The 11,905-nt window shown below is 46.2% G+C and overlaps 1 protein-coding gene across 4 annotated transcripts in view; it reads left to right on the forward strand.

Annotated features, from left to right (window-relative positions):
- kank4 (KN motif and ankyrin repeat domains 4) overlaps positions 1-11,905 on the forward strand; it is a 205,819-nt gene that overhangs the window by 152,494 nt on the left and 41,420 nt on the right. For all 4 annotated transcript variants that reach the window (XM_064935962.1, XM_064935964.1, XM_064935961.1 and 1 more), the window contains 2 exons: positions 1,397-1,464; positions 5,093-8,464. In XM_064935962.1, the coding sequence (XP_064792034.1) occupies positions 1,449-1,464; positions 5,093-8,464 (3,388 nt within the window). In that variant the 5' untranslated portion in view covers positions 1,397-1,448. The remainder of the gene's footprint in view (positions 1-1,396; positions 1,465-5,092; positions 8,465-11,905) is intronic.

Below are 11,905 nucleotides of genomic sequence, written 5' to 3' on the forward strand. Positions count from 1 at the left end.
CCCAGCCTTGTGCAGGTCTATCATTTTATCCCTGATGTCCTTTCACAGCTCTCTGGTCTTGGCTATTGTGGAGAGGTTGGAGTCTGTTTGATTGAGTGTGTGGACAGGTGTCTTCTATACAAGTAACGAGTTCAAACAGGTGCAGTTAATACAGGTAATGAGTGGAGAACGGGAGGGCTTCTTAAGAAAAACTAACAGGTCTGTGAGAGCCGGAATTCTTACTGGTTGGTAGGTGATCAAATACTTATGTCATGCAATAAAATGCAAATGAATTACTTAAAAATCATACAATTTGATTTTCTGGATTTTTGTTTTAGATTCCGTTTCTCACAGTTGAAGTGTACCGATGATAACAATTACAGACCTCTACGTGCTTTGTAAGTAGGAAAACCTGCAAAATCGGCAGTGTATCAAATACTTGTTCTCCCCACTGTAAGTAGCATAGATAAGTAGATTAGATAAGGGTTTGATTTGAATTGCATGCTCTGATAATACTCATAAAGTTGTTTATTGCACTGGAATTCACTCCTGTCTGCCAGGTTCCAGTTTACACTTCATCTCTCACTAAAACAGGCTTTGAGAACGACGAGCTCTGACGAGCTCTTTTTCTTTCACCCGCACTAATTTACATGGGAATTGTGTGTTTATCTGCTCAACTGTTTAGCGATTTATATTTTGCTGCAGGCCTAAGGGTGTGCTATTTTAAACGGGTTCAATCTTTAAAGCCTGGGAAGGCTTTGGGAACATCCTTGCCTTTACTGTGTATTATTAGTAGTATTGGATATTACATTTAAAAGCATAAACCTCTGAAAGTTTTGACCCAAATCTCTGAGTTGTTTTTATTCCTTGTGTTATTATTTTCTATTTTCCTCTCTGCAATGTTGGGAAGAGTCCATAAGTAAGAATTTCACTGTTAGTCTACACCTGTTGTTCACCAAGAATGTGATTTTTGTTTTTTGTTGATTTGATTTTTTCCATCCCAATTTCCTCATGCAAGGCCCCTCATAAAAAGCCGCGGGCTTCAGTTTCTTGGCAGCTCCAACTGGAACAAAACACACAAAATGGCACCCAGATGGAACATTTTCCTAATTAGTTGGATGAAACTGTAGCCCTTGTCAGTGTTGTGGTGATTTCTAATGGCCACCGAGGGTCTCTCTCACTCTTTTAGACAATGACACAGTGGAGAGGTTGTGGACAGGATGTTTCTCTCATTAGCAACAAACAGACTATCACGGGTAGCTGCTACAACACAACAAGTCATTTCACATATGCTCTTCTCATCTAAAAAAAAATGTCTCTTATTTAAAACAAAACAGAGGTTGTATTACAAACAGTTGGCCAGTGTTGATATTCCGTGTTATTTCAGTTGCTCACAGACTCCCATTCTCTTTTCCAGGTTGCCCACTCTCTGACAGCAGAGAAGTCCATGACCCTGAACTAATACAGCGATGGACAGGAAAAGTGGTAAGTTAAAAGTCACACAGTCGTTCCCAAATCCATCCCTTTCTGCCCTAAGCCCTGTGTGAAAGCATGTCTGAGGGTTCTGGAGAAGAAAGCAGTGTAGTGGTAAAGCTTCAGGCACAGGAGGTCGGAGAGGACGGGCTCCTGATAATGGCTGGAGCGGAATCAGTGGAATGGCATCAAATACATCCAACACATGGTTTCCATGGTTTCCATGTGTTTGATGCCATTCCAATTGGCTCCAATCCAGACATTATTGTGAGCCGTCCTCCCCTCAGCAGCCTCCACTGGCTTGCACTATATTGCTTCCACCTTACAGAGCTGCAATCATTGAAGGGTCAGGGGTAAGAGGAAGGGGTAGCGAACAAGAGTTTTCTCTTCCTAATATTCTTGCTGTGCTAAACACTATCCGCCTGTCTCATTATGCATACACTACCGTTGAAAGGTTTTTGGGTCACTTAGAAATGTCCTTGTTTTTTGTCCGTTAAAATAACATCAAATTGATCAGAAATTACAGTGTAGACATTGTTAATGTTGTAAATGACTATTGTAGCAGGAAACGGCTGATTTTTAATGGAATGTCTACAATATCTAGAAAGGAGTCCCATTATCAGCAACCATCACTCCTGTGTTCCAATGGCACGTTCTGTTAGCCAGTTGAGTATCTGGAGCATCAGCATTTGTGGGTTCGATTACAGGCTCAAAATGGCCAGAAACAAATAACTTTCTTCTGAAACTCGTCAGTCTATTCTTGTTCTGAGAAATGAAGGCTTTTCCATGCGAGAAATTGCCAGTCTCAACATCAACAGTGAAGAGGCGACTCCGGGATGCTGGCCTTCTAGGCAGAGTTGCAAAGAAAAAGCCATATCTTAGACTGGCCAATAAAAATAAAATATTAAGATGGGCAAAAGAACACTGGACAGGGGTAGTCTGCCTAGAAGGCCAGCATCACGGAGTCGCCTCTTCACTGTTGATGTTGACAGTGGTGTTTTGTGGGTACTATTTAATGAAGCTGCCAGTTGAGGACTTGTGTGGTGTCTGTTACTCAAACTAGACACTCAAATGTACTTGTCCTCTTGCTCAGTTGTGCACCGGGGCCTCCCACTTCTCTTTCTATTCTGGTTAGAGACAGTTTGCTCTGTTCTGTGAAGGGAGTAGTGCACAGCGTTGTACGAGATCTTCAGTTTATTGGCAATTTCTCGCATCGAATATCCTTCATTTCTCAGAACAAGAATAGACTGACGAGTTTCAGAAGAAAGTGCTTTGTTTCTAGCCATTTTGAGCCTGTAATCGAACGTACGTTGACATAAGCAAAGCTAAGCTGAGTTGAGTTTTGCATACTAATGAGTGTAAATGTGTTTCATCCTAATCACAGAAAGATAATTACATCCTAGACTCTTATAGGGTTTATGCAAAGTAATGTAGTGTACATCCTGTCCCTGGCTGCATCTATATAGGAGGGACTGTGAATACTAAAACTGTAAGGCAACAAGCTGATGAAGGCAACGAGCCAAAACGCATTAGTTGCTGGTTTTAATAATAAATGGTATTGTGGCTGAATATCATCATCCTCCTCTCTTCAGTCGGTCCTTGGTTGAAGAGCGAAATAGCAACAGTGTAATACTAAAACTGAAAGAAATGCAATTACTGACAGCTCTGGTGCTGTAGACACAGTAGTCCCTTTTCTTGAAATGTTGATTAATGTGCACTATCCCTATCAACCCTATCATAGACTATCCCTATCAACCCTATCATATACTATCCCTATCAACCCTATCATATACTATCCCTATCAACCCTATCAAAGACTATCCCTATCAACCCTATCAAAGACTATCCCTATCAACCCTATCATATACTATCCCTATCAACCCTATCATATACTATCCCTATCAACCCTATCATATACTATCCCTATCAACCCTATCATAGACTATCCATATCAACACTATCATATACTATCCCTATCAACCCTATCAAAGACTATCCCTATCAACCCTATCAAAGACTATCCCTATCAACCCTATCATAGACTATCCCAATCAACCTTATCATAGACTATCCCTATCAACCCTATCAAAGACTATCCCTATCAACCCTATCAAAGACTATCCCTATCAACCCTATCATAGACTATCCCAATCAACCTTATCATAGACTATCCCTATCAACCCTATCAAAGACTATCCCTATCAACCCTATCATAGACTATCCCAATCAACCCTATCATAGACTATCCCTATCAACCCTATCAAAGACTATCCCTATCAACCCTATCATAGACTATCCCAATCAACCTTATCATAGACTATCCCAATCAACCTTATCATAGACTATCCCTATCAACCCTATCAAAGACTATCCCTATCAACCCTATCATAGACTATCCCAATCAACCTTATCATAGACTATCCCAATCAACCCTATCATAGACTATCCCTATCAACCCTATCAAAGACTATCCCTATCAACCCTATCATAGACCATCCCAATCAACCTTATCATAGACTATCCCAATCAACCCTATCATAGATTATCCCTATCAACCCTATCAAAGACTATCCCTATCAACCCTATCATAGACTATCCCAATCAACCTTATCATAGACTATCCCAATCAACCCTATCATAGACTATCCCTATCAACCCTATCAACCCTATCATAGACTATCCCAATCAACCTTATCATAGACTATCCCAATCAACCCTATCATAGACTATCCCTATCAACCCTATCATAGACTATCCCTATCAACCCTATCAAAGACTATCCCTATCAACCCTATCATAGACTATCCCAATCAACCCTATCATAGACTATCCCAATCAACCCTATCATAGACTATCCCTATCAACCCTATCATAGACTATCCCTATCAACCCTATCAAAGACTATCCCTATCAACCCTATCATATACTATCCCTATCAATCCTATCATATACTATCCCTATCAACCCTATCAAATACTATCCCAATCAACCCTATCATAGACTATCCCTATCAATCCTGTCATATACTGTCCCTATCAACCCTATCATAGACTATCCCTATCAACCCTATCAAAGACTATCCCTATCAACCCTATCAAAGACTATCCCTATCAACCCTATCAAAGACTATCCCTATCAACCCTATCATATACTATCCCTATCAACCCTATCATATACTATTCCTAGCAACCCTATCAAAGACTATCCCTATCAACCCTATCATAGACTATCCCTATCAACCCTATCAAAGACTATCCCTATCAACCCTATCAAAGACTATCCCTATCAACCCTATCAAAGACTATCCCTATCAACCCTATCAAAGACTATCCCTATCAACCCTATCATAGACTATCCCTATCAACCCTATCAAAGACTATCCCTATCAACCCTATCAAAGACTATCCCTATCAACCCTATCATATACTATCCCTATCAACCCTATCATATACTATTCCTAGCAACCCTATCATATACATATCAATATATACACAGGTTGTAGTGTGTTATCAACTAATGGGATACTGGGATGTGCTTCATGTTTTGCTTTCTCTTCTATGGTCGGAGAGTACTCTACAACAAATCCCTGAATGCATGGGAATCTGTGTGAATACTAAAAAACCCTCTCTTCATATTTCAGCCAATGGCTACCCTAAGGCCGGAGGAGAGAGTGGAGGTGGGGGTCAGAAGAAGCAGCTTCCCTACTCTGTAGAGACCCCCTACGGCTTCCACCTGGACCTCGACTTCCTCAAATATGTGGACGACATCGAGAAAGGCAATACCATCAAGCGGGTCCACATCCAGCGCAAGGCCAGGGGTCCTCCTAAGTTCAGCACCCTGCCCAGGAACTTCAGCCTGCCTGGGCATGGGGCACGATCGGCCCCCAAGGACACCTGGTCTTCCACCTCTACTCTGGGACCCAAGCCCCGGGGCAGAGTCACAGAGGTCCAGCAGTTCTTGGATTTTAGAGCCAGTGATGGAGGCAGTGGTATGGCGGGGGGGCAGAGCCAGAGCAGCAGGGCGCAGGGGAGTGGCTTATCCCTGGCCAGGCCCAGGGAGGAGGCAGGGACTGGTGTGTCAGCCGAGAATCCCCTGGAGAGGCCCAACCTCCTCCGGACATCCAGCATGCCCATTACCATCCCTCACAGGAAGGCCTCCGAGTCCGGGGACGAGAGAACCGAGAACGGCTCATCTGAGAACGTATTCCGCGCTGTGCCCCAGGACAGGTCGGGGCTGCACCAGCAGATCACCGCGGCCCTGAAGAGGGTCAGAGAGCTGGAGGATATGGTGAGGACCATCCCAGAGCTCAAGTCCCAGATCTGCTCACTGAGGGAGGAGAGAGAGCATCTGATCCTCAGGCTGCAGGCCCAAACCAAGCCCCAGGCTCCACCCCCCCCACAACGTGCCTCGCCCTCTCCGGCTCAGATCATTGATCCTCAGCCGCCGGGGTCTGGAGCAGTAGTTGATACCGGGAGAGCAGAAAGCACTGCGTCAGAGACAGAAACACAACAGGAATCCTTAAGAAGTACTGCACAAGAAGCAGAAGCAGATAGGCTTTTAGCAGCACAGGCATCAGAGGGACCAGACCGACAAAGAGAGGCATTAGTGAATCCATTAGAGAAAACAGCAGAGCTATCAGAGGACGTTACAGTACAGAAAGCACCAGAACCTTCAGAGAGAGGAGTGATTGTGCAAGTCATAGAGGGAGTCAGTGGTGAAGGGGATCTCCTCAGCATCGAACAGCTCCAGGCTAAGCTAGTAACACTAGAGGCTAAGTTAAGTCAGGCTAGTGAAGAGCTGGAGGAAACCAACAGTCTCCTCAGACAACAGGTAGAGGACAACAGGATGAAGCAGGAGAGGATACTTCAGCTAAGCGAGGGAGGGAGAGAGGGAAAGGAGGAGGTGTGTGGGGAGAGACATACAAGTAGGAGGACCAGTGTGGACCAGCAGACAGAGACCGAGAGAGTGGTCATTATAAACCAGGGGACAGAGTCAGAGAGGGCTGATATGGTGGAGCAGGAGACTGATACAGAGAGGATAGTGATATGTTTAATCAGAGAAAGAGCTAACAGTGTGGACCAGGGGACAGAGACGGAGAGGGTGGAAGCGGTGAACCAGGTGGCCGAGACAGAGATGATTATTGCATGCTCAGTCAGACCAAGGGGCAACAGTGTGGATCAGGGGACAGAGACAGAGAGAGTGAACACTGTAAACCAGGTGACAGAGACAGAGAAAGTGGACACTGTAAACCAGGTGACAGAGACAGAGAAAATGGACACTGTAAACCAGGTGGCAGAGACACCGCCTGGAGACATATTAGACCAGGGGACAGAGACACAGACAGTAGTCAGTGTGGACCAGATGACAGACACAGCACCTGTACGTCCAGTGAGACCAGCAAGACACAGGGCTAACAGTGTGGACCAGTGTAGAGAGACACAAATACAGGCAGGAGTTAGTGTAGACCATGGGAAAGAGACAGTGGATACTATGAACCAGCTGACAGAGACACAGACAGCACCTGTACGTCCAGTGAGACCAGCAAGACACAGGGCTAACAGCATGGACCAGGGGACAGAGACAGAGAGAGTGAGTACAGTGGACCAGGTGACAGAGACAGAGGCAGCACAGAGTGCAGACCAGCAAACAGAGACAGAGAGAGACAGAGCAGAGACTAGCAATACTCCACATAGAGCTATAGAGATAGAAAGTGCAGCTATAGTAAGTGCAGCCATAGAAAGTGCGGTCACAGAAATTTCTGGAGCAGAAATTGAGGTTGCAGAAAGTGCTATCAAAAATGGGGATATCACTGAGAGTGCAGTAACTGAAGAAGGTTTTGTGATTATAGAATGTGTGGACACAGAAAGTATGGTCACAGAGAATGTGGTCACAGAAAATGTTGACACAGAAAGAATGGTAACAAAGAGACAAGAAGTGGTAGTAGAGAATGCAGTTGAACAAATGACAATGACTGAAAGTGTGCTTAAACAGAGTATGACCACAGAGGGTATGGTCATTGAGAGTGTGGTCACAGAAGAGAGTGTGGTCCCAGAAGAGAGTGTGGTCACAGAAGACAATGTGGTCACAGAGGAGAGTGTGGTCACAGAAGAGAGTGTGGTCACAGAGGAGAGTGTGGTCACAGAAGAGAGTGTGGTCACAGAGGAGAGTGTGGTCACAGAAGAGAGTGTGGTCCCAGAAGACAATGCGGTCACAGAAGACAATGTGGTCACAGAGGAGAGTGTGGTCACAGAAGAGAGTGTGGTCCCAGAAGAGAGTGTGGTCACAGAAGAGAGTGTGGTCCCAGAAGACAATGCGGTCACAGAAGACAATGCAGTCACAGAAGAGAGTGTGGTCACAGAAGAGAGTGTGGTCACAGAAGTCTCTTTCCCCTGTCTCTGTCCCCTGGTCCACACTGTTAGTGTGGTGAAAGAAACTCCCGTAGTCCCAGAGAGCCCAGTAGCAGCACCCACTCCCTCTTCCAGCCAGACCCAGCCTCAACCGGGTCAGAAGGAGTCTGTGCAGCCCCAGGCCCAGCCTCAACCGGGTCAGAAGGAGTCTGTGCAGCCCCAGGCCCTGCCTCAACCGGGTCAGAAGGAGTCTGTGCAGCCCCAGGCCCAGCCTCAACCGGGTCAGAAGGAGTCTGTGCAGCCCCAGGCCCTGCCTCAACCGGGTCAGAAGGAGTCTGTACAGCCCCAGGCCCAGCCTCAGACCCAGGACCCTCGTCGGGGCTCCAACCCAGCATTAGGCCAGGTAGTAACACGCCTCACAGGGCTGATTAACGAGCAGTGGGCCCAGCTGGGTAGCAGCCAAGAGAAGCCGGACAAGCAGGAGAACTCCAGCCCCAGCACCCAGAAGCTTGCAGCCGGGCAGGGGAAGCCTTCAACGGGCAAATCAGCAGGGAGGTCAGGGCCGTCTAAGATGAGTTCCATCCAGAGCCAGCTGGTCAGCTCCCTCAGTGCCCTGTCTGCATTCTACTCCCCTGGACAGAAGGCTGCTGCCAACAAACAACAAGGTAGGATAGATAGGTCAGGAGTCCTATATGTCTTAGTAGCTACTGTAGAAGACGTGCCAGGAGGTTTCTAAGTAGACGTATAAACTACAAAGTCATAATATTATTGTGATATCCTGATATTCTAGCAATATGCTTTGGTTGATTAAATATGTTTGACTTCCCAGTCACAGAAAATTGCACGCTATTTAAATAATTAATATCAAGCTGATTCTATTCTGTTCGTAATATTCTCATCACATGTTGACAGTTACTAAAACTTGTTCAGGCGTTATTTACCATGAGATCACTCTGGCCCAGGTCCAATAGCTTTATCTCCATGATACTGAGCTGTCTCCTGTCTTGGCACAGAGAGCTCGTAGTCTGTCTCTGTCCATTGACTCTGATAGGCCAGGGGCCTCCACGTGTCTGTGATGGCTATTGATTGCGATGGCTAGAGGTGGAACACATGTAGTGGAGCACGGACAGATGAAAGTGTTGGACGTCCTCCAAGAACAGATGAGATATGCAGTTAGTTTCTTCCCCCTCTCTTTTCCTTCTTGTTGTGTTTTGGCCCAGAAGATAGAATTGAAGATAGAGTCCCCTACCACACATATCTCTCATGGAGACACATAACTCAGTAGGGAGAATACACAACAGTGTGGCCTTTGATGGTGAACCTCTGCTCTGTGTATTCCACCATTGTTCTGAGGAGCGTCACTGACATTTGAGAAAATGCCTGACTTGAATTACTGTACATTGCTTACAAAACGCACCGATCTGGCCCAAATAATATTGGATACAGAATCCTATTACTACCACATGCAGAGGCAGAGCCACAACTATCTAACCAACACAACATCCCCTCCCTCAGCCAGTCTGTACTGAGTCTACTAAACATTAGGAACACCTTTCTAACATGGAGTTGCAGCCTCAAATAGTAAGGTCATGGACTCTACAAAGTGTCCAAAGCATTCCACAGGGATGCTGGCCCATGTTGACTCGAATATTTCCCACAGTTGGTCAAGTTGGCTAGATGTCTTTTGTGTGGTATTACCATTCTTGATACACACAGGAAAGGTGAGGTTGAAAAACCCAACAGCGTTGCAGTTCTTGACACAAACCGGTACACCTGGCACCTACTACCATACCCCTTTCAAAGGCACTAAAATATTTTGTCTTGCCCGTTCACCCTCTGAATGACACACATAGCTACACAGTCCAGGTTTAAAATCCTTCTTTAACGTGTCTCCTCCCCTTCATCGACACTGACTGAAGTGGATTTAACAACTGACATCAATAAGGGATCATAGCCTTCACCCGGATTTACTTGGTCAGTCGTAGTCACGGAAAGAGAACGTGTCCTCCTTTTGTATGCTCTGTGTATCTCAACGTCCCTTTTACACAGTATAGAGAACTCATTTAATGGACTGGGAATCCCATGGAAATAACAGTGTCTTTAACTGGCTGACTAGGCTGTAAACTGGGGTTATTAATTCATTACACTGTCTTATTCTCTGTCCTTGCTGTGTAACTTTCTCACATTGATCTCATTAAGTCTTGTGGAAGTACAGACTAAGGCCCTGGGGAGCCTTAGCTAGCTCTGTGCTATACGCCAGGGTGTGTGTGTGTATGTGTGTGTGTGTGTGTGTGTGTGTGTGTGTGTGTGTGTGTGTGTCTGCGTGTACTGTATGTGCCAGCTAGCTTGCAGCGAGAGAGGGTTGAGGGTTTCCACACAATTTAATGAGCTCAGTTGTGTTGTAATTGTATCCAGAGGCTCAGCATTGTCTTCCAGGCCCCCCCCCCATGTTCTACTTCAAACACACATAATCATCAACCTGAACACATGCCATACACACACACACACGCATACACACGCATACACACACACATACACACACGCATACACACACATAGTTTGTTGGCCCACATTGCTCTCAGCTGGAGTGACTGTGAGGAAATTAGAGGAGTGAGAAACCAACGTGTGGTAAACATTTTGATTGCTGCTGCCATTTTAAACAGCCTGTCTGTTATTGTACGAACATCTACAGGTAACTGCCGAAACATTTAAATGAATTAGGGATACAAATTATATTGAAAACAGGTGCTTCCACACAGTTGTGGTTTCTGAGTTAATTAAGCAATTAACATCCCATCATGCTTAGGGTCATGTATAAAAATACTGGGCAGGCCATTATTTTGGCTACCATGGCTATGACCCCATAGGATGATGATGCCCCCATCCACACGGCAAAGGTGGTCACTGTAAAATATGAATAACAGTCCACCCACGAGGCCAAAGAGGTCGCTTTTGGTCATTGACTGCAGGAAAGCTCTATGTGATTTATTTTAGTGGTAACATTGGCTACATTGTTGGGTGAGTTAGTCGCTTTGGTGACTTGTTTGGTGTGAGTGGGGATGTGAGTGGGTATGTGAGTGGGGATGTGAGTGGGGTTGTGAGTGGGGATGTGAGTGGGGGTGTGAGTGGGGGTGTGAGTGGGGGTGTGAGTGGGGATGTGAGTGGGGGTGTGAGTGGGGATGTGAGTGGGGATGTGAGTGGGGATGTGAGTGGGGATGTGAGTGGGGGTGTGAGTGGGGATGTGAGTGGGGGTGTGAGTGGGGGTGTGAGTGGGGATGGCGTCTCACGTGGAAAAGCCGTCCTTGTCTCTCTGCCACGGTTTCAGGTGTATGCAGGAGCTGAATGTGAAGGTGGAGGATGTTTTGTTTGCTGTGGGAGAACAGGATGGATATGAAAATCTTTCAAATTCTTCGCAAATGACTAAAGCAGTGGCTGTGTTACTGAAAGAGGAGCGCCTTGTCAACCGGCTGGTTCAGACAGGTGTTACTGAAAGAGGAGCGCCTTGTCAACCGGCTGGTTCAGACAGGTGTTACTGAAAGAGGAGCGCCTTGTCAACCGGCTGGTTCAGACAGGTGATACTGAAAGAGGAGCGCCTTGTCAACCGGCTGGTTCAGACAGGTGTTACTGAAAGAGGAGCGCCTTGTCAACCGGCTGGTTCAGACAGGTGTTACTGAAAGAGGAGCGCCTTGTCAACCGGCTGGTTCAGACAGGTGTTACTGAAAGAGGAGCGCCTTGTCAACCGGCTGGTTCAGACAGGTGTTACTGAAAGAGGAGCGCCTTGTCAACCGGCTGGTTCAGACAGGTGTTACTGAAAGAGGAGCGCCTTGTCAACCGGCTGGTTCAGACAGGTGTTACTGAAAGAGGAGCGCCTTGTCAACCGGCTGGTTCAGACAGGTGTTACTGAAAGAGGAGCGCCTTGTCAACCGGCTGGTTCAGACAGGTGTTACTGAAAGAGGAGCGCCTTGTCAACCGGCTGGTTCAGACAGGTGTTACTGAAAGAGGAGCGCCTTGTCAACCGGCTGGTTCAGACAGGTGTTACTGAAAGAGGAGCATCTTGTCAACCGGCTGGTTCAGACAGGTGTTACTGAAAGAGGAGCGCCTTGTCA

Source organism: Oncorhynchus masou, chromosome 24 (genome assembly GCF_036934945.1).
Source record: "Oncorhynchus masou masou isolate Uvic2021 chromosome 24, UVic_Omas_1.1, whole genome shotgun sequence".
NCBI classification, from domain to species: domain Eukaryota; kingdom Metazoa; phylum Chordata; class Actinopteri; order Salmoniformes; family Salmonidae; genus Oncorhynchus; species Oncorhynchus masou.